The sequence below is a fragment of the Rattus norvegicus genome, chromosome 2, assembly GCF_036323735.1.
Source record: "Rattus norvegicus strain BN/NHsdMcwi chromosome 2, GRCr8, whole genome shotgun sequence".
In the NCBI taxonomy this organism is placed as follows: Eukaryota; Metazoa; Chordata; class Mammalia; order Rodentia; family Muridae; genus Rattus; species Rattus norvegicus.
The window spans coordinates 24,866,535-24,890,785 of NC_086020.1; the positions used below are offsets into that span (position 1 = coordinate 24,866,535).

The 24,251-nt window shown below is 42.1% G+C and overlaps 1 protein-coding gene across 3 annotated transcripts in view; it reads right to left on the reverse strand.

Annotated features, from left to right (window-relative positions):
* Window positions 1-24,251, reverse strand: part of Rasgrf2 (RAS protein-specific guanine nucleotide-releasing factor 2) — a 248,075-nt gene that overhangs the window by 17,836 nt on the left and 205,988 nt on the right. For all 3 annotated transcript variants that reach the window (XM_039101563.2, NM_053721.2, XM_063281151.1), the window contains 4 exon segments: window positions 19,959-20,071; window positions 5,698-5,758; window positions 5,347-5,450; window positions 2,664-2,748 (listed from right to left, as the gene is read on the reverse strand). In XM_039101563.2, the coding sequence (XP_038957491.1) occupies window positions 2,664-2,748; window positions 5,347-5,450; window positions 5,698-5,758; window positions 19,959-20,071 (363 nt within the window).

Sequence of the window (24,251 nt, forward strand, 5' to 3'; positions counted from 1 at the left end):
CAACTGTGTCTAGATGACATATTCCAGGAAACCAGAAGTTTCCATTAGTCTGAATTCTAAACGGGTCAGCTCTCAAACAGAAAATCACTTAGTGTAGAAAAAGAAAGCACACTTTCTTCTTGTGAAATTTCACTGGCAAAAACCAAAGAGACTCCAAAGCTTAAGGACTGTGGTAACTAACGGCATCTGAAGCAGCTCAACTTTTGTAACAACATGGAAAAGGGCAGAATATAATCATTATCATGTGTATGTGCACATGTGTGTGTGTGTGTTGTGTGAGTGTGTGTGTGTGCGTGTGTGTGTGTGTGTGTGTGTGTGAGAGAGAGAGAGAGAGAGAGAGAGAGAGAGAGAGAGAGAGAGAGAGTCTGGTATCCACACACTAAATCTGATGGGTACCCCAACTTTTTGAAGATATATAGGCTCTTACAGTACCTTTGAGTGTTGTATAGAAAGTCATTAAAATACCTACTAGGGTTAATCACTTGTTCAGATTTAATGTGGAGAATGACATAGAATCAAGTTTGTTGGCAGAAGGTGATTTTGTTAGTCAATAATTTGTTGATAAACTTTTATTAACTTATTAACAATTTCTAACAAATTATTAATTTGTAATTGTTTTAAATCAATCATTTGATAATAAAGGATGCTATTCCAATAATTATTCAGGAAGTGGGCTAGGACACCTTTGCCTTTGGAACAGAAGGATAAAAAATTCATGCTCCTGATCTGTTTGGGTGTTGGATGTCCCCATCGACCATGTGTCAATGGTCTGGTCCCTAGTGGGTCCTGTGGGAAGGTGCACTGTGAGTCTGTCCATCAAGGAGTCATGTCGTGAAGGGGATCGCGGCAACTATGATCCTTCCTGTTCTAGCCTTTTGCTTCCAATCTGACCTGAAGGGTTTCCTCTGCCAATAAAACCTTTCTCTTTCTAAGTTCATCATCTTAGATATTTAATTATAGTAACAGAAAGCTGACTGATACAATATAGTGACAGAAAGCTGGCCATAAGGTACTCTGTGTCCAGCTATGAGGGATAAGGAGCAGAGGGAAATATGTGAGCAAGTAAAAATCATACGGTGAAATGCCAAGCTAGGTTTATTCTGAGGCTGGAGAGTTGGCTCAGTGGATAAATCACCTGCTGTGCAAGCCGGAGGGCGTGAGTTTGCATACTTGAAAGCAGCTGGGCATAACGGTATGCACCTGCACCTGCACCTGCACCTACACCTGCACCTGCACCTACAACTGCACCTGTACCTGCACCTGCACCTTCACCTGCACCTGCACCTGCACCTGTACTTGCACCTGCACCTGCAATTGCCAGAGCAGAGGGGTCACTGGCCAACCAGTTGAACCATCTCACCACCTTGCGTGAAGTGTCACAGGGGTGACTGCTCTGGAGTGTCTATATAACTATGGCACTCCCTGACAAGAATCTCTCTGTGGTTTCTTCTCACCTTTAGGATACAGCCTGTTGAGCTGTTTAGCTGTTCAACCTAGCATCTAAGAACCCTGCTGAACTGTCATTCTTGTCTCCAGAGGCCCCTTTTTCCTCATTTACGATCAGGTCCTCTGTTCTGTTGCTTCTTCCTTTGAACCTTTGTTCTTCTGCTGAGACAGTGGTGAGCAGGGGACAGGAAGGAAACACAAGCAACTTCTAGATTCTATGTCTGGACGAAGGCATGGCGATGCCACCACTCACATATGAAGCCTCAGAACCAGGCTCAACAGGAGTACTGGGTCTAGAGGACAAGGCTGTGGCTGTCCTAGTATGGGAGATGTCTGGATCTGGAGCCTGGGGATGAATCTTCGATTGGAGTACCCTATGTGTAACAAGTCTGAGAGCTGCCCCAGTAATGGACCACGTTCCTCACATCATAGCTTCATTTAGCACCTGCGTATTCTGAGTGGACTCTGTGCCTGGCTCTATCTTGGGACTCTATACTACTGTGTTGGGTACCTTGGTTTTAGGTGACCTGCTAACTTACCAATGCAGTTCCTTTGTTTGTATACACACCACTGCTGTTCTTTGTGCATACTATACTGCCCTGAAACTAGACAGGAAGCTTCCCTTTGTCTGGATAGCCTGACGCCACCTCCTCGGCTGTTACTTATTCTCTCACAAGACGAGGTCTGCTTCAACAGAACCGATGAACTGGGTATGAAATCAACTCCTCATCTTACGGCTGGAGATGGGTTCGGGAACCACTGAATTAGTGAGTTTATGCTGCAGGCATCCCTTCCAAGGTCAGCCTATAACTTCCAAGTTACACTGATGCAATCTCATTGCCACCACCAGGGGGCAGCACCACTACTCATTCGGTTAGTCAGTGTACGAGTTTGCAGTGATTATGCTAAAAATAATAACAACATCGTACACACAAATGAATACTCACCAGACCTGGGAACCATCAAAACCTGCCCTCTCATAATTGGAAACCATCCCGTCCCCTTGAGAATGTGAGGAGAGTTAAGCTTGTCCTTAGTATTCAATCATTTCTGTTTAAACTATGACAGGGTTGATTTATTTCTGTTTCTGGGGATCAAATCCAGGGTTTTGCATATGCCTAGACAGTGCTCCTCCACTGAGCTACGCTCATGCTCCTAGAGTTGCCTAAAACCTGCAGCACCCACCCTCCTGAAACACAGCCGCAGGCATTACTCACCTCATTGAAGTGCTGGCTGGTTTTCATGATATAAGGAGTCCTTTCGTTTTTATCCAGCTTCATCCAGCCCTGCCCAAGAAACTCTCTGAAAGTTCAGAACAATACACAAGACCAGTGACATTTGTAAGAAATGATGGCTAGACCTTGAGTAGTTATGCAGATTAGACAGGTACGCTTAAGTTAATATTCACAGGCTATTTTTTGTCTCCCATTTTCACTGGCCATCTCCAAATTATTTGTATAAGTCTAGCTGTCCACCACTTAATATCAATATGAAAAAGATTTTTTTCAGTCTCCAGTGTTTGGAATTTTGTCTCAGTCAAAGGCTTCTCTCAAGTTAGACAATGTACGTAACATAAGAGAAATGAAATAAATACTAACTCAACAGTCAAGGAGGCTACTTCCTCTGGGTTAATTTTTCTAAATGCATCTGTCAAGATTCCAAAAGATCTATTGTGACCAAAAAGATTCATTAGAACAGAATTCTTCCTTCTACTATGCCCCGGTTTTCTCTGAAGAATAGCTGTTTCCAAGATTGAGGGAGCTGAGCCTGGGGGTAAGAGGATAGCTTCTGATGGCCTCCCTGTGCAGTCACCTCATTCATGAACAGGTCACCAGACTTCAATACTTATGGGACAATTGAGATAGGGCACGAGGAAACTGTCTCCTGGGCATTTAGAAAGCCATGTGGAAGGAAACTGTTCTCATACATTTCTAATGCAGAAACTGAATCCTCCTGCAAATTTCATTGGCCCTTGCTGTTGTTGATTCTGCTCTTGGCTCCTGTTCTACAGGTAGACATAGAAATGTGGACACAGTTCCACAGCTGGAAATAACCGGTAGATGTTTCAGGCATACACAGAGCACAGGGAGGAACAGGAGTCCTAGGAAGAGATCACAGTTAAAGCCATCACCAAGTTGGCTGTTCTCTTGTAGAGAAGACAAGAGCCCACCTTCAAAACTCTGGAGGAGAAGGGGGAGTGAGAAGGTGAGGGGGCAGAGGTGAAAGGGATATTGTGTTTCCTAATGTAAACTTTCAGAATGTCACTGGCTTCATTTAAATGACCTATGGACCAGATTCCTATTTCTTTTTAAAAATTTTTTATTAGATATATTTCTTTACTTACATTTCAAATCCTATTCCCCTTTCCGGTTTCCTGTACATAAGCTCCCATCCCCTCCTCTCCTCCTCCCCCATATGGGTATTCCCCTTATACATCCCCCTTACTGACCCCCCCATATTCCCCTGCACTGGGGGTCCAACCTTGGCAGGACCAAGGGCTTCCCCTTCTTCTGGTGCCCCAACAAGGCTATTCTCGGCTACATATGCAGTTGGAGCCCTGGGTCAGTCCATGTATAGTCTTTGGGTAGTGGTTTAGTCCCTGGAAGCTCTGGTTGGTTGGCATTGTTGTTTTTATGGGTTTGCAAGCTCCTTCATCTCTTTCGATCCTTCCTCTAATTCCCCTCAAGGGGGTCCTGTTCTCAGTTCGGTGGTTTGATTCTAGCACTGACCTCTGTATTGGACATGCTCTGGATGTGTCTCTCAGGAGAGGTCTATATCCGGTCCCTTTCCACATGCATTTTTTAGCTTCATCAATCTTATCTAGTCTTGGTGGCTGTATATATATGGGCCACATGTGTGTCAGGCTTTGAATGGCCATTCCTTGAGTCGCTGCTCTAAACTTTGCTTCCATATCCCCTCCTATGGATATTTTTCCCCTTTAAGAAGGAGTGGCAGCAGCCAGATTGCCATTTCAACTCTGTTCCCATGTTCATTAATAGGTCTACAAATGCTGGGAAGCCAGACGAGAAGACAAAACACATTAAGGAACAGTCTCCACGAGTATTCTTGGGTTTTTCTGACATTGATACACATCTAATTGTCTCTTCCATCGTCTCTGACCTCACCCCTCCACATCAGGGATGTCTTATATATGACAAGGAGCCCATTTCTGCGTCTTCCCCAGCCACTCCATTACTAACTGTGGTTACCAGTTATTGTGGATAATGTGTGTTAATAGTTGTTATTTGTCTAAACAAAGATCTGTTTATTGATCTTTCAACTCAGTGTGTTTGCTGGAGGCTTAAAAACCCCCTCCCCACAACACACACACACTGTATAGAAGAGAAAATAAAGAAGTGGGGCAGCCATGGAATACTAATTTACTGAGGTAGGTGAAGACCTGTACTAGACATTATAACATTACCTTGGGTCACTGCTTATCAGAGTGAAGCTTTGGACCCCTCCAAACTATTTTGGGTTCTCATGAAAAGACAATTTTCTGGATCTCAACCAAAACCTACTAAAATCAGAATTTCACAGGAAAATTTTATCTGAGACTATATTTCCTATAAGATTCCCATGGGGATTTACATATACTCAGGATTAAGAACTACCTTTGAAGCTGTCGTGACCTTTCTGTAATTTGAAAACCGAAAAGTACAGAGAAATTCACATTCTCTGGTAATCTTATTTCATACAGAGGAAAGAGAAACCAAGACCATCTCATGGGTCTCCAAGTCAGTACGCCCAACTTGAACTGAGACCACAAGAATCCATGCATGCTTAAGCACCTTGAGATGGAGACTCCCACCTCTGAGCCTGGCTGAGTGCACATGGACACCTTAGATGGAACGGCAGCTTCTATGCCAGCTACTGTCTGCTAGGAGATGGGACACTTACTCATAGGGGATGCTTCTGAAAACAATGTGGTCCAGGAGAGTGATCTGCTCAGCCAGCTCCATGGCTGACAATGTCTCAAAGCACTCGGCCTTTGGACAGTCTGTCTGGAAAAGATGATGAAGCAGTGAACCACAGGGCATCTGCAGAACATAAAGACCTTCCCTAGAGTCTGTCTCTGAAGGAGAAAGGCAGCAAACTCAAAAATATGAAAGCCAATATTAACATTACTAAACAATTGCCGGGTCCTGTGCTGAGTAAGGCCCTACTCATACAGCTTCATAGGCAGACACATGAACAGCAACTGAGTTGGCATGAGTTTGCTCATTTCAAGGATACTGTGGCTAAACTTACCATTTGAATTATATCCTCTAATTTTAGGTGGATGTCATCTTGATCATCTTGTGAAAGAGCCCTGTAAGGAAATACATAAAGCATTCTCTCTGAATAGGAAAAAATGGATATGCCAGAAAGCTACAGCACTATTAGAGAACCCTGCTATTAATGTTGCAAATACAGACAAAAATGGAGTACTTCCTTTCTCAGAAGGCTTTCCTGTCTTTGTCTGAGAGTGACTTTGTCTGGAGAGTGTCCCTGAATACAGGTGTCTGGCCCTGTCTGAAAAGTGACCTTGTGCAGAGCTCTCTAAAGACACCATAACTCAGCATACAGGTCTTGCTCTGACTTCCTGATCACATGATAATTAGATTCTGTATTATAACAATAATCCCCCTTCCCTTCTTACTCACATGATGTTATGGAAAATTAGCCCTTTGCTCCTATACCCCTAAAAGCCTGTATATCCTCTATCCCCAAAATATAAAGTAGACTTGTATTGCTGCAGCAGTCTCTGGAAGTCATGCTAAACTCATGACTGTCCAAACCCTGCCCCCTCTCCTGCTCCCTTTGTCCTCTTGGGCTAGTGGCCAACAGCCTCTGAAGAGAAGGACAGGCCACACAACAGGAGGCTCTTCTTTCCTTGGCTAGCTGTGAGGGTTTAGGCATCTGGATCTGTGAGATACAGTGGATTGCTGTGCTACTCACAAGCAGAACAGAAAATCATATGCAGGACTGATGATTTAGAAGGAAGGGACCAGATCATTATATGGAATCCAAGGTTGTAACTAAAACAACCACTGTTACAGTGAAGCTGAAGGTCACTGGGTGCTGCTCCCAGGAGATTCATCTAGGGCAGGGCTCATTCTCTGGTATGTCCCATCTGTAAGCACCCACTCATTTTCCTCTAGCCCATCCCCACACTGCTCCTCTAGCCTCCTCAGTACACCCTCTTTCCCAGCTTGTGGGCAAAACCTGGAAGAGCAGGTGCAGGCAGGCAATCATTTTCCTTTTTGAGGGTGTATCTCAAACCCAGTGTTATTCAGCTTTCAAAAAGTTACCCTGCTTCTTTCCATATAGTGGACCTCCTCAAGCTCTCCACCTAGCCCAACCATATTCCTAAGTATCAGCTCCCAATACTTAGAATCACATTTTACCTGGAAATTCCAGTGGTCACACCTATCAGAATCACAAAAAAATTCCCTACTCACAGATACCACACACCCCATAAGAACCAGAGTGGGCAACAGAAACCAAGGAACAAAACACCCACCCAACAAAGACAAGTCTAGGTATCAGAACCCAGGATTGTAATTTTCCCAAACCCAGGTGCCAGGGTAGAAACACAATCAACAGTAGTCAGGACAACATATCTTCACTGGAGTCTAGCAAACCTACCACAGTAAGCCATGAAGAGTATTTCAACACAGTAAAACATAAAACAAAGACCTTAAAATAGCCTCAGAATATGATTGAGATCCTTAAAGAGGAGCTGAAGAAATCTCTTAAAGAAAACTATGAAAATACAAACCAACAGTGGAAGAAAATGATTTAAACAATCCAAGACATGAAAATGAAATAGAATCAATAAAGAAAGCCCAAACTGAGAGCAATCTGGAAATAAAAAACAGGAATGTACACAGAAGCTTCACTAACAGAATATAAGAAATGAAGAGAGAATATCAGCCATTGAAGACACAATAGAAGAAATAGATTCTCAGCCAAAGAAAAGTCATAAATAAGGTTGTGGACAGATGTTTTATAGACTTAAAGAGACTACAATGTCATCCCAGAGTACTGTACCCAGCAAAATTTTCAATCATCACAGATAAAGACTTCCATGGTAAAAAACAAATTTAAGCAGTGTTTATCTACAAATCTAGTCCTATAGAAAGCACTAGGACAGCAGTTGTCTACCTGTGGATCACAACCCTTTTGGGGATCAAACACCTTTTCCACAGGTATCCTGTATGTCACATATTTGCATTACAATTCATAACAGTACAAAGTTACATCTCTGATGTAACAATAAAACTAGCTTTATGGTTGGAAGTAACCACAACATGAGGAAATGTATTAAAATGTCACAAAATTAGGAAGGCTGAGATCCACTGAACCAGAAAGAAAACTCCAACCTAAAAAGATTAGCCACATCCAAGAAACCATAAGGATTAAATAATGCCAGACAAGCAAATCAAAAGAGGGGAAAAGGACAAAAATGGGCATGTGTATACACACAAACACACACACATACTAACACACTAACACACAGCCACCACCACAAAATAAACGGAATCAACAAATACTGGTCATTAATTTCTCTTGATATCAATCATCACAATTCCCCAATAAAAAGACACACAGTACCAGAATGGATGTAAAAACAGAATTAAGAATTCAGAATTCATCATTCTGCTGCATCAAAAGAAAAAAAGCCCACACCTTCACATCAAGGATAAATATTACCTCAGCTAGAAAAATATATTCCAGGAAAATGGATCCAAGAAATAAGCCAATGTAGTCATTTTTATATCTGACAAAATAGACCTCAAACCAAAACTAGTCAAAAGATATGAGTGGACAATACATAGTAATCAAAGGAAACATTCATCAATAAGATATTGCAATTATTGACAGAAGCAAACACATGTGAACCCAGAGTTTGTAAAAGAAATACCTCTAAAGTTTAAAGAATATATTGACTCTCACGCAACCATAGTGGGTGCCAATTCCATACCCCACTTTCACCAACAGACAGGTCGTCCACACAAAAATTAAACAGAGAAATGCAGAGGTAAGTGATGTTAGTCAAATAGACCTAATAGATATTTACATAACATTTCACCGAAACATGAAATAATATACCTTCTTCTCGGTAGCTCATGGAACTTTCTCAAAAATTGACCACAAACTTAGACAGAAAGTAGGGGTCAACAGATACAAGATAATTGAAAAAAGACCTGGTGTCCTATCTGACCACCACAGATTAAAACTGGATATCAACAACAGAAATACAAGACTTATGAAAACTGAACAACTCAGTATTGAGTAAAAAATTGGTAAAGATAGAAATTAAGAAAGAGTACCACAGCTCTCTGGACACAAATCCTGCCCAGAGAGAGCTGGCCTCCCATGAGTGCTGTAACCCCTAAGTCCACAGGTGAGGTGAACATCTTTGCTTCAATAACTGGCAAACAAGGGACCTGACAGGAGACCACAGGGCTCAGGAACCCTGGAGCAACTGGGGGCAGGATCCTTCCAGTCTCCATCTGTGAGCTAGAGTTAACCCTGTGGCACAGATCTCTGGACCCAAATCTCACGCAGAGAGAGTTGGTCTCCCAGGAGTGACACACTTAAGATCACAGGCTCACAGGCTCACAGGAGGGACAGGCTCTAGTCAGAGAGAGTAAGACCAACTAACACCAAAAATAACCAAATGGCAAGAGGCTAAGCTCAACCTAAGCAATAGAAACCAGGGCTACTTGGCATAATCAGTTCACCCATCACAGCAAGTCTTGGATACCCCAGCACACTGGAAGAGCAAGATTCTGATTTAAAATCACATCTCATGATGATGATAGAGGACTTTAAGAAGGACATAAAAAAAATCCCTTAAATAAATACAGGACAACAAAGGTAAACAGGTAGAAGCCCTTGAAAAATCTCTTAAAGAATTACAGGAAAACACACCCAAACAGGTGAAGAAATTGAACAAAACCATCCAGGATCTAAAAATGGAAATAGAAAAAAATAAAGAAACCACAAAGGGAGACCACCCTGGAGATAGAAAACCTCAGAAAGAGATCAGGAGTCATAGATACAAGCATCACTAACAGAATACAAGGGATAGAAGAGAGAATCTCAGGGGAATGGGGCAGAAGATACCATAGAAAACATTGACACGACAGTCAAAATGCAAAATGCAAAAAGCTCCTAACCCAAAACATCCAGGAAAACCAGGACACAATGAGAAGATCAAAATGTAAGGATAATAAGTAAAGAAGAGAGGGAAAACTCACAACTTAAAGGGCCAGTAAATATCTTCAATAAAATTATAGAAGAAAACTTCCCTAACCTAAAGAAAGAGATGCCCATGAGCATACAAGAAGCCTACAGAACTCCAAATAGATTGGACCAAAAAAGAAATTCCTCCTATCACATGATAATCAAAATGCTAAATGCACAAAACAAAGAAAGAATATTAAAAGCAATAAGGGGAAAAGGTCAAATAAAATATAAATGCAAACCTATCAGAATTACACCGGACTTCTCACCAGAGACTCTAAAAGCCAGAAGATCCTGGGCAGATGTCATACAGACCCTAAGAGAACACAAATGCCAGTCCAGGCTACTATACCCAGCAAAACTCTCAATTAACATAGATGGAAAAACCAAGGTATTCCATGACAAAACCTAATTTACACAATATCTTTCCACAAATCCAGACCAATAAAGGTTAATAGATAGAAAACTCTAACACAAGAATGGAAACTACACCCTAGAAAAAGCAAGAAAGTAATCTTCTTTCAACAAAACCAAAAGAAGATACCCACACAAACATAATTTCACCTCTAACAACAAAAATAACAGGAAGCAACAATCACTTTTCCTTAATATCTCTTAAAATCAATGGACTCAATTCCCCAATAAAAAGAAATAGACTAACAGACTGGATATGTAAAAAGGACCTAGCATTTTGCTGCATACAGGAAACACACCTCAGTGACAAAGACAGACACTACCTCAGAGTAAAAGGCTGAAAAAAATTCCAAGCAAATGGTCCCAAAAAACAAGCTGGAGTAGCCATTTTAATATCAAATAAATTCGACTTTCAACCGAAAGTTGATCAAATCAAAAAGATAAAGAAGGACACTTCATACTCATCAAAGGAAAAAATCTACCAAGATGAACTCTCAATCCTGAACATCTGTGCTCCAATTGCAAGGACATCCACATTCATAAAAGAAACTTTACTAAAGCTCAAAGCACATACTGCAACACACACAATAATCGTGGGAGACTTCAACACCCCACTGTCATCAATGGACAAATCATGGACACAGAAACTAAGCAGAGACACAGTGAAACTAACAGAACTTGTGTACTTAATGGACTTAACAGATATCTATAGAACATTTCATCCTAAAACAAAAGAATATACCTTCTTCTCAGCACCTCATGTTACCTGCTCCAAAACTGACCATATAATCAGTAGCAAAACAAGCTTCAACAGATACAACAAGATTGAAATAATTCCATGCATTCTATCAGATCACCATGGACAAAGGCTGGCCTTCAATAACAAGAAAAATGGCAGAAAGCCCACATATACATGGAAGTTGAACAACACTCTACCCAATGATAACTTGGTCAAAGAAGAAATAAAGACATTAAAGACTTTTTAGAATTTAATGAAAATGAAGGCACAATGTACATAAACTTATGCAATATAATGAAAGCAGTGCTAAGAAGAATACTCACAGCTCTGAGTGCCTCCAAAAAGAAATTTGGGAGAGCATATGCTAGCAGCTTGACAGCACATCTGAAAGCTCCAGAACAAAATGAAGCAAATACACCCAAGAGGAGTAGAAGGCAGGAAATAATCAAACTCAGGGCTGAAATCAACCAATTAGAAACAAAAAGAGCTATACAAAGAATAAAAAAGAATAGGAGCTGGTTCTTTGAGAAAATCAACAAGATAGATAAACCCTTAGCCAGACTGACCAAAGGATACAGAGGCAGTATCCAAATTAACAAAATCAGAAATGAAAAGGGAGACATAACAAAAGAAACTGAGGGAATCCAAAAATCATCACATCCTACTTCAAAAGCTTATACTCAACAAAACTGGAAAATCTGGAGGAAGTAGACAATTTTGTAGACAGATACCAGTTACCAAAGTTAAATCAGGATTGGATAAACCATCTTAACAGTTCCATAATACCCTAAAGAAATAGAAGCAGTCATTAAAAATCTCCCAATCAAAAAACGCCCAGGACCAGGTGGGTTTAGAGCAGAATTCTATCAGACCTTCAAAGAAGATCTACTACCAATACTCTTTAAACTATTTCACAAATTAGAAACAGAAGAAACAATACCCAATTCATTCTTTGAAACCAAAATTTGCTTATAATCTAAACGACACAAAGGCCCTACAAAGAAAGAGAACTTCAGACCAATTTCTCTCATGAATATTGATGCAAAAATACTGAATAAAATTTTCTCAAACCAAATTCAAGAACACATCGAAACAATCATTCAAGTAGGCTTCATTCATGGGATGCAGGGATGGTTCCATATGCAGAAACCATGTTCCAAATCCATCAACATAATTTGTTCTATAAACAAACTCAAAGGAAAAAAAAAACCACGATTCTTTCATTAGATGCTGAGACAGCATTTGGCAAAACTCAACACTTCTTCTTGATAAAAGTCTTGGAACAATCAGAAATTCAAGGCTCATTCCTATAGATAGTAAAAACAATATACAGCAAACCAGTAGTCAACATCAAACTAAATGGAGAGAAACTTGAAACAATCCCATTAAAATCAGGGACTAGACAAGGCTGCCCACATTCTCCCTACCTATTCAATATAGTACTTGAAGTCCTAGCCAGAGCAATTAGAAAGCAAAAGGAGGTTGAAGAGATACAAATTGGAAAGGAAGAAGTCAAAATTTCACTATTTGAAGATGATATGATAGTGTACTTAAGTGCCCCTATGAATTCCACCAGAGAACTCCTAAACCTGATAACAACTTCAGCAAAGTGGCTGGATATAAAATTAACTCAAACAAATCAGTAGCCTTCCTCTTCTCAAAGGATAAACAGGCTGAGAAATAAATCAGGAAAATGACACCCTTCACAATAGTCACAAATAATATAAAATATCTTGGTGTGACTCTTACCAAGCAAGTGAAAGATCTGTATGACAAGAACTTCAAGTCTCTGAAGAAAGAAATTGAGGAAGTTCTCAGACGATGAAAAGATCTCCCATGCTCATGGATTGGCCAGATTAATATGGTAAAAATAGCCATTTTGCCAAAAGCAATCTACAGATTCAATGCAATCCCCATCAAAATTCCAACTCAGTTCTTCATAGAGTTAGAAAAAGCAATTTGCAAATTTATTTGGAATAACTAAGAACCTAGGATAGCAAAAACAATTCACAACAATAAAAGAACTTCTGGGGGAAATCATCATCCCTGACCTCAAGCTGTATTATAGAGCAATCGTGATAAAAACTGCATGGTATTGGTATAGAGACAGGCAGGTAGATCAATGGAACAGAATTGAAGACCCAGAAATGAACCTACACACCTATGATTACTTGGTCTTTGACAAAGAAGCTAAAACCATCCAGTGGGGAAAAAAACAGCATTTTCAACAAATGGTGCTGGTTCAAATGGAGGTCAGCATGTAGAAGAATGCAGATTAATCCATTCTTATTGCGTTTTACAAAGCTCAAGTCCAAGTGGATCAAGGACCTTCACATAAAACCAGATACACTCAAACTAATAGAAGAGAAAGTGGGGAAGAGCCTGGAACACATGGGTACACGGGAAAATTTCCTGAACATAACACCAATGACTTATGCTCTAAGATCAACAATCAAAAAAATGGGACCTCCTAAAATTACAAAGCTTTTATATGGCAAAAGACACCATCAATAGGACAAAATGGCAACCAACAGATTGGGAAAAGATCTTTACCAATCCTACATCTGATAGAGGGCTAATATCCAATATAAACAAAGAAATCAAGAAATCAGACTCCAGAAAACCAAATAACTCTATTAAAATGGGTACAGAGCTAAACAGAGAATTCTCAACTGAGGAATCTTGAATGACTGAGAAGTACCTAAAGAAATGTTCAACATCCTTAGTCATCAGGGAAATGCCAATTAAAGCAACTCTGAGATTTAACCTTACACCAATCGGAATGGCTAAGATCAAAAACTCAGGGGATAGCAGATGCTGGGAGGATGTGGTAAAAGAGGAACATTCCTCCATTTTTGATGAGATTGCAAGCTGGTACAACCACTTTGGTGATCAATCTGGAGGTTCCTCAGATAATTGGGAATAGTTCTACCTAAAGATTCAGCTAAACCAGTTTTGGGCATATACTCAAAAGTTGCTCCACCATATCCAAGGACAGTTACTTCACTATGCTCATAGCAGCCCTAGTTATAATAGGCAGAAGTTGGAAACAACCCAGATGTCCCTCAATGGAAAAAATGATACAGAAAATGTGGTACATTCACACAAAGGAATATTACTCAGCTATTAAAAATGAAGACTTCATGAATTTTGTAGGCAAATGGATTAAACTAGAAAATATTATCTTCAGTGAGGTAACTCAGACCCCAAAGGGATTACATGGTACATGGTACTGATAAGTGGATACTAGCCAAAAAGCTCAGCACACTGATACAACTCACAGACCACAGGAAGCTTAACAAGAAGGAAGGCAAAACTGTGGATGCTTCAATCTCCTTTAGAAGGGGGAACAAAATAATCTGGGAGTCAGAGGGAGGGAGGAACCCAATGGGAGAGGGAAGGGGAAGGGGAACAAGAGGAGCAGGAGCAGACATGGGAGAAGACAGGGGAGAAGCCCAGAGGACTATGAGAATGGATAGAAATATACACAGTTGGGGGTTGGCGAATGGGGGAACCACTAGAAAGTCCCAAACACCAGGGATACAAGAGGTTCCCAGGACTCAGTGGGGGTGACATCAGCCAAAATGTTCAACAGCAGGGAGATAGAACCTGAAGAGACCACCTCCAGTAGATAGACAGGTCTCCCAGTGGAGGTCACCCACCCACCTTGAAAAATTTTAACCCATAACTGTTCCTGTCTAAAGGAAACACAGGGACAAAAGAATGAAGCAGAGGCTGAAATGGGGGGGGCATCCAGAAATCGCCCCAACCTGGAATGCATCCCGTCTTCAGACACAAGCCCTGACACTATTGTTGATGCCATGTTGTGCTTGTAGACAAAAGCCTGGCATGGCTGTCCTCTGAGAGGCTCTGCCAGCACCTGATCCATACAGATACAGATACTCACAGCCAACCATTGCACTAAGCTCAGGGACCCCAGTGTTAGAGTTGGGGGAAGGACTGAAGAGCTGAAGGGGATTGCAATCCCATAGGAAGAATGACAGTATCAACTAACCTGAGCCACTTACCCCCCAACCCCCGACCCCGAGCTCCAGGGACTAAGCCACCAACCAAAGAGCATACAAGAACCATAGCTCCCACTACTGCCTCGTCTGGTCTCAGTGGGAGGGGAGGTGCTTGGACCTGTGGAGGCTTGACACACCAGAGAAGAGGGATGCTAGAGGGATGAGGTGCAAGTGGGAGTGGGAAAGCACCCTCTTAGGGGCAAATGGGAGGGGGATGGGGTGGGGGATTTGTGAAGGGGAGACCAAGAAGGAGGACAATTTTTGAAATGTAAATAAATAAAATAATTAATAAAAATAAATGCTTTATAGTAATGTTGTTTTAAGAATTGATAGCAATATCAAAATCATTAAAAATCAAGCAGGATGGTTTATCATGTGCCCATCATGAGTCAGGCACCAGCTAAAGCACTTGGCATCTATACTGAAAACAGTTTCTCTAGCTAGCCATGATTTTTTTTCCCAGTATAAGGATGAGGAAAAGAAGGTGAAAAAAAAACCAAACAAACTTGTCGGGATTACACACCAGCTGTGCTCTCTCCGTGGCACTGGGAGAAGTGTCTACATAGGCTGAAAAGTCAATCTTCAAGATTCCCCATGCAACAATCAATAAATCCCAACCCCCTTCTCTGTACCTTCCTCCAGTCTTTCAAAAGTCACACCAGAGTCCTTATAGATTACACCAGTGACACTCTTCCTGTCAGCAGTGGGGCAGGAAGAAAGAGGCGCTGTATGGTGGGCAGCCTAAGACGGGCAACATATAATCTAGAGATGACTTTCTCAGTGGTGGTTGGAATGAGAATAGCCCCATAGCTCATATGCTTGAATACTTGGTCAGCAGTGGGTGACTGTCTGAAGACTAGGAGGTTTGGCCTTGTTGGAGATGTGTCACTGAGATTAGGCTTCAAGGTTTCAAACAATTTCCCAGTGTGTCCTCTCTGCCTCCTGCTGCAGATCAAGATGTGAACTCTCAGACGTCCAGCTGCTTTTGCTCAGTGGTCAGGGCCTCTAACCCTCTGAAACTGTGAGCCCAATAAATGCTTTCTTCCATAAGGTGTCTGGGTCATGGTGTTTTGTCACAACAACAGAATAGTAATACATGTTCCAAAGACAATTCAGTCAAAATTAAATTCATCTTTCCCTTTTTGGGTTTCTGGAAGGTGACTGAGACAGTGGGAAAGACTATTTTATAAACCTAGGAATGCTTGACAAGTTGGTTAGTTTCTACTCAGTGACCTTCACAGGGTCCTGACTTTAACATTCCAACATGTACTCTGCTTCCCTCATCAACACTGCTGACTACTTGTTGAAGCTAGTGGAGACTTTCAGGTTGGAGGGTCACCATTTTGTGACCTGGGTCCATCAGTTAGTCTTCTAGGAATTTAACTACACTTATTTCTATTTTGTGGCATTTTGGGTGTCTTCAAAACTCTCTATGTTGAATGGGCAATAGCTGGAAATGTCTTTTTGTTCTGTTAAGAACAGGATCTCGGGGCTGGGGATTTAGCTCAGTGGTAGAGCGCTTACCTAGGAAGCGCAAGGCCCTGGGTTCGGTCCCCAGCTCCGAAAAAAAGAGCAAAAAAAAAAAAAAAAAAAAAAAGAACAGGATCTCATACTATGACTCAGGCTAACATGGAACTCATAATGTAGCTCATGTCGGCTTTAAACTCATGGCATCTTGCCTTGTATTCCCACAGCATGAGATTACAGGCATGAGTCACCACATCAGAAATGTAAGTAAGTCTTGGGCTAAGGTCTTCTTCACAAATAGTGCAAGCAACAACAGATCACAATTATCTGTGATTTTTGTCAATAAAACACAGGCTGCCTTGCCATAGGGAAACTTCTGCTTTCCTAAATTTATCTTTATTTTTAACGATGTCTATATTTGTTTTGGCATGTGTGTGTGTGCATGTGAGTGCAGGTGCCTGCAGACCAGAGGAGTCTATTGGATACCTGGATCTAGAGTTAGAGGTGTTTGTGAGCCATCTGGAGAAGGTCTTGGAACTCACACTGTGGTCTTAACTGCTGAGCCATCTCTTAAGGCCACAGATTTTTGCTTTAATATCATAATGCAATTGTGGTGGTTTGAATATGCTCAGCCCCGAGTGGCATTATTAGGAGGTGTGGCCTTATTAGTAGGTGTGACCTTGTTGGAGGGAATGTGTCACTTTGGGGGTGGGCTTTAAGACCCATGCTTTTGTCCATGACAATAATGGACTGAACCTCTACAACTGTAAGCCAGCCCCGATTAGATGTTGCCTATGTGTTGCCTTGGTCATGGTGTCTCTTCACAGCATTAAAACCCTAACTAAAACAGCAATATAGGCTTAAGTATATGTTTTGTGTTTATATTTTACTGGAATGTGCATACATTTCTATTGTCTGAGCTATTTGTAACCAGAATAGGGTAAGTTTTTATCCTCCATGACATCAGCTGTTCCTCATCAACTATGGAGGCCTCTAGCCCAGTCCCCACTGCAGCAAGGGTTGCTTTTTACTTCCTAACTCCTGACTTCTGGTTTTGGTGAACATACAACAATCCTTCCTACCGGATCAATCAGCAGTATAATTAATTGAATGATCCTGTATTTAATATGAAACACCAATGAGGGTAGAAGGAAAGAATGAGGCTACAGTCTGTCAATGGAACATTCTTACTTCAATTACAGACAAATAGTTTAAACATCGAGCTAGGAGCCATTGTATTCTGCTCTGACATTGACCCCATATGTGGGAGGGGATAAAGCCCCAAGAAAGTGAAAAAATGATACAAATCAGCCAATTTCATTCAAGTCATGTCACCCTGATATCAGGGACAATTTCCCCACAAGAGTTCTCAGAGCATCTAATAACTATGGTACAGGCATCATTTCCATTAACCTCTTTCCACCATGTTAAATCATGAAGTCCTCACAGAGGCCTGATGGATAAATGAAGAAACTGGAGTTCAGATTGGTTTAGAAACTTGGAGGTTCTATTGGTTTAAAGACAAGATTGAACTCTGTGGCAGCCAGCAAAGACCAGACTAGGTCTCTGTTCAGTGGTATTCCACAAGGCTGTTTACAAAATGCCCGTTCCTCATTGGCTTTGTGGCTTTGCTGACTGCATCATTATTCAGCAAAAAAAGAATCAACATGTGAGGCATGATAAGTAATAAAGACCCAGAACGGTAAATATGATTCCTTGTGCATATTGACTCCACTTAACTGGTTTCTCAGGCCACCTTTGGGAACAGACAGAAACCTCTACCTATGAGGCAGTCTTAAGGAATCTGCAGTTGAAAGGCCTCCTACTGGCCAATCTTGAACAGTTTTCCTAATGTGAACAACAGGATTTCCCTGGCAGTTATTTTGTCAAATGTCCCCAGGGACATAAACTTTCAGAACACAGCTTTCAAATGTCAATGGTTTTAAACATAAAGAGCTTGACGAACTATTTACCCAATGAGAAAATGAGTAACAATCACTCCTGGGTATGAGTGTTCATCCAGTGAAACTGGGCTCTACCTGAAATCTATTTTCTGAAATCAGGAAATAGATCAGGTAATGGAATATTTCAGCTTACTTAGATGTTTTTATAGAATAGAAAATATAGGAAAGGATCCTAGGAGTTTTCTAGGCTGAAAAATAGCACAAAGTAGGCAACTGAGAAAACAGAGATGTGCAGATTCCGGAACAGATGTGAGGTCAAAACACTGGCAGGGGCGTGTATCTCTAACATCCTTAAGGAACACTCCTTTGCACTTTCTAGCTTCTGGTGTTCTGCTAGCAATTCTTAGTGTTCCTTGGCTTGTGGCTGTAAAATTGCAATTCCTGTCCCCCATCTCCACATGATAGTCTCTGCAGCTCTCTGTCTTTCATGGCCATCTTCCAATAATGGCACCAGCCTCATTAGAAGCTCATAGAGAGCTCCACCTCCCAGGATGTCCTCAACTTAGCTGGCTGTATCTGTGGTGATGTTGGTCACAACAGGGTCATATTTTGAGGTAGGAGATGTCAGGACTTGAACATGTCATTTTTTCCATTGGGGGAGCACAGTTAAACTTTTAACAGCTTCTAGATCACAGTGGTCTGCCTTTGGGAACTTAATGAGGAATAAGACTGACTTGTGGTCCAACTGCTAAAATACCAGGATCTCAAGTTTGGCACTGTTGCATTGGGAAGGGACTTCCAACAAGACAGTTAACTGAGCTGAATGGATTCCTCTCAGCACATACTTTTGATATAATCTATTACACTAAGACACAATGCAGACAAGCTTGGGAGAAACAAAAGTCCCTTCCAGGCTGTAAATGAAGGAAAAACTGAAAACCAGAATGGTGGGGGCACTAATTGGCCCTGGCAGGAAGATGTCAGGCTTTCCACTCTTCAGTAGGGGCAGAAGACGTATCCATGGGTGAGCTGGGAAACTATAACTGAAATGTCCACATACAACCATTGGCGTATGTGTTCCTCATGCAGAGTGAACTAGAAAAGAACCCCTTGCCCCAATCAGTTGATCTATGTGAGTGCTGGATGTTACAACTATGTTTCCAGTAAGGTCCACCAAGTCCAAGCATTCATCATATAGACCTGTCACGTTCATGTTTTACCCAACCTCATCTGAGTGTGGGACCCAGCTGACATGGAAAGCTTGAGACAAGAAGTTGACTGGAAGCACTGGCTAGGACAAGTGCAGCAAACCAAGGACCATGTGTCACCTCTTCACAGGTGTGCTACCGCTCTCACAGAAACACTAGTGGTATGACAGGGAGGTGAGCTGCTGATCCGTAATTAGTACTCATGAGCAGAAGACAAAGCTCACCCACACTGCTGTCTGGATTCACAGCGAGAATCCCTAGGGGCTCCTCCTTCACCATGTGGTTCTACAGAAACCATCACCACACAAATTATGGCTACAGTTCAAAGTCTCCCTTGCACAGCAGACCTCAAACTACCCCCACCAAATCAGATGATGATAGACAACACTTTGCTGCCAAGCACACAGCCTCTGATGCCCAGAAAAGTCTAAAATGTGTTCTTCTGATCTGATGGAACCTATTTGCAGTGAGCATAACCCGGTGACATAACTCCACTAGCAGCTGTACTGGCTTTTACCTCAGGATGTTCGCCGTGGCTTTCCTTTCTTGAGGAAGAAGGTCCGGGTCTCGTAGAACTTCTTCTAGCAAGTTCAGAACATTCATTTTGAGTTCATTATTGAGTTCAAAATCCTACAAAATAAAAGGAATCCTTTAAGACCTTCATTTCAGGGGTTAGCTCTGAACCCTGTCCCATCATTTCTCATGATGTTTTCCCTAGAAGCCAGGTGTGTAACTGAGATTTATGATTCCAGAGCTCCTCACAGCATGCTCCTAGTGGACTTGACTTGAATAGTCTGGGCTGGTGTTGTGTTGTTATGTGTCTGACAGTCCCCCCAGGAGATGAGAGCAAGTAGTCAATGTTAAATAATGCTGCTCATGGGTAATTAGTTGGGCCTGGTCTCCAGCAGCCATTACAAACCAACCCTGCTTCTTGTCTAACTCCTATGTGCCACCACATCCTACTCTAACACACACAAGATCACACTGCCTGGAATTAACACACTTGTTCAGTTCCATAGGGGGCATGCATTTCCTTAGCCTGGAACACTGTGTTCCCTCCCCAGGTGGATTCTCATTTATCTCTCTGGAGTTGATTACACTCTTTTTGGGAGTCCTTAATTGCCACAGTGGGCTGAGAGCTTTTCTGTTGTGCTCCATGGAGCACATAACTCACTATCATAATTTAGTGTGGCATATTTTAAAGACAGTTCTGCTGCCTGGTTTTCTATCGGATGATAAGTAATATTGGAAACAAGCACATAGTAACTTAAAACAATGCTGTGTGAATAAAATGTGTTGTTTTATTCATGCAAATAAAGATACATTGAGGCTATTAAATCTGTGTACTTATTATCAGCATGAATCTACATAAATATGCTAAAGGATAAAACAATAAGTGACACCCAGAAACTCATGTGGCCATGCCAGAGACAAGAGTAACACTGATGGGAGATAGATCTGACAGGTAGATCAGCACAGAGCTGAATAATGGGAGTCATGAGGAAGAATCACTAAGAAGAATTTGTGAGACTTTACTGATAAAAATAGGGAGGTATCGGTAGACGGATGGATGGGTGGATGGATGGTGTGGTGGTTTGGATATGCTTAGCTCAGAGAGTGGCTCTATTAGGTGGTGCAGCCTTGTTGGAATAGCTGCGACCTTGTTGGAGGAAGTGTGTCACTGTGGAGCTGGGCTTTGAGACACTCTGCTGCCTGGAAGATCATAGTCTCCTGTTTGTCTTCAGAACAAGTTGTAGAACTCTTAGCTCCTCCAGCACCGTGCTTGCCTGGATGATGTGCTTCTGGCCATGATGATAATGGACTGCACCTCAGAACCAGTAAAGCTAGCTCCAATTAAATGTCCTTTGTAAGAGTTGCCTTGGTCATGATGTCTCTTTACAGCAATGGAAACCCTAACTAAGACAGGTGGCAAATGGATGGGTAAGTGGGTAGATGGATGGTTGGATGGATGGATGGGTAGAGGAATGCAGTTTGGGTGATGGCGGGTAGATGGGTGGATAGATAGTTGGGTGATTGGATGGATGGGTAAAGAATGGATGGGGTGGATAGATAGATGGTGGATGGATAGGTAGGGAGATGGGTGGCCGACTTGGTAGGCAAATGGGTAGATGGGTGGGTGAATGGGTGGAAGAGTGGGTAGGTGGGTGGATGGATGAAGGGAAGGATGGAGGAATGGATGGCTGGGTGGCTGGCTGCATAGGTAGATGGATAGATGGGTGAGTGTGTGGATGAGTGGAGGAGTGGGTAGGTGGGTGGAGGAATGGGTGAGTGGGTAGAAGGATGGTGTATGTTCTTTTATAGAACAACTGTAACTTGAAAGTTGGAGGAACAATTGAATAAAAAAAAAGTCACTATTTTCAACCACATCAGTCATAATTGACTCAATCAAGAATCACGAATGGATGCTGAAATGGTGGAATATGGGACTGGTGAACGGTATTGAGTTTCTTAGGAAACCCCCAAACTAGTGCATATTTATCACAAAGGAAGAATTTGGTGGATGTCACTCATGGTTCCACCCATAATAATATCAGATTAGGACCATATATGTACCAAATACATATATGTATTTCCACCTAATTGTGAAGAGGCCATGACCTACACTCTTTAAATATGTAAATACCCTTATTATGTGACTTTAGAGGGAGATGAGCCTAGTCCTTCAGTGACCTGATGTTGGAGGATAGTGGGGGGGGGGGTGATACCTAGAGGGGGTCTTACTGAAGAAGAAGGGGAGGGAGAAATGGGGGGGTGTTGGGAGGAGGGGGGCTTATATTAGGATATAAAGTGAATAAAAAAGAATGAATTAAACATTTAAAATTTTTTTAAAAGTGTAATGGTCATGAAAGACAGGACAAAACAAAACAATGAAAGTTTCCAGTATAAAGAAAACCAAGAGAGGAGGGCCCAGGAGCAGCAGGACCGCTGCATCTGAGACACCACCAGAACCTGAAGGGACTGACCAGATAAACAGTTCTCTGCACCCAAATCCCGTGGGAGGGAGAGCTAAACCTTCAGAGAGGCAGACACGCCTGGGAAACCAGAAGAGACTGCACTCTGCACACATCTCTGACGGCAGAAGAAAACACCAAACGCCATCTGGAACCCTGGTGCACGGAAGCTCCTAGAAAGGGCGGCGCAGATCTTCCTGGTTGCTGCCGCCGCAGAGAGCTCGTAGGCAGCACCCCACAGGCAAACTTGAGCCTTGGGACCACAGGTAAGTCCAACTTTTCTGCTGCAAGAGACCTGCCTGGTGAACTCAGGACACACAGAGGCAAAATTCCTATAGGACCGGGCACTTCCGGTGTTTACTGGGAGTCCCAAACCCACGGATCTCGGCCCGCAGCAGCTCTCTGCTCCCAAACCCCATGGGAGAGAGACCTCACCGCCTGGTCAGGTGGGCACTCCTGAGGCTGCAGAGGTGAAGAGACCACCAACACTGCCCACCCCTGCCCACATCCATGGCCTAAGAGGAAACTGTATACTGCCTCTGGGTTCCCGTAGAGGAGGGCCCAGGAGCAGCAGGACAGCTGCGTCTGAGACATTGCCAGAACCTGAAGGGACCAACCAGATAAACAGTTCTCTGCACCCAAATCCCGTGGGAGGGAGAGCTAAACCTTCAGAGAGGCAGACATGCCTCCAGACACAGGCCCACAGGAACAGCTGAAGACCTGTAGATAGGAAAAACTACACGCCCGAAAGCAGAACACTCTGTCCCCATAACTGGCTGAAAGAAAACAGGAAAACAGGTCTACAGCACCCCTGACACACAGGCTTATAAGGACAGTCTAGCCACTGTCAGAAATAGCAGAACAAAGTAACACTAGAGATAATCTGATGGCGAGAGGCAAGCGCAGGAACCAAAGCAACAGAAACCAAGACTACATGGCATCATCGGAGCCCAATTCTCCCACCAAAGCAAACACAGAATATCCAAACACACCAGAAAAGCAAGATCTAGTTTCAAAATCATATTTGATCATGATGCTGGAGGACTTCAAGAAAGACACGAAGAACTCCCTTAGAGAAACACAGGAAAATATAAATAAACAAGTAGAAGCCTACAGAGAGGAATCACAAAAATCCCTGAAAGAATTCCAGGAAAACACAATCAAACAGTTGAAGGAATTAAAAATGGAAATAGAAGCAATCAAGAAAGAGCACATGGAAACAAGCCTGGATATAGAAAACCAAAAGAAGAGACAAGGAGCTGTAGATATGAGCTTCACCAACAAAATACAAGAGATGGAAGAGAGAATCTCAGGAGCAGAAGATTCCATAGAAATCATCGACTCAACTGTCAAAGATAATGTAAAGCAGAAAAAGCTATTGGTCCAAAACATACAGGAAATCCAGGACTCAATGAGAAGATCAAACCTAAGGATAATAGGTATAGAAGAGAGTGAAGACTCCCAGCTCAAAGGACCAGTAAATATCTTCAACAAAATCATAGAAGAAAACTTCCCTAACCTAAAAAAAGAGATACCCATAGTCATACAAGAAGCCTACAGAACTCCACATAGATTGGACCAGAAAAGAAACACCTGCCGTCACATAATAGTCAAAACACCAAACGCACAAAATAAAGAAAGAATATTAAAAGCAGTAAGGGAAAAAGGTCAAGTAACATATAAAGGCAGATCTATCAGAATCACACCAGACTTTTCGCCAGAAACTATGAAAGCCAGAAGATCCTGGACAGATGTCATACAGACCCTAAGAGAACACAAATGCCAGCCCAGGTTACTGTATCCTGCAAAACTCTCAATTAACATAGATGGAGAAACCA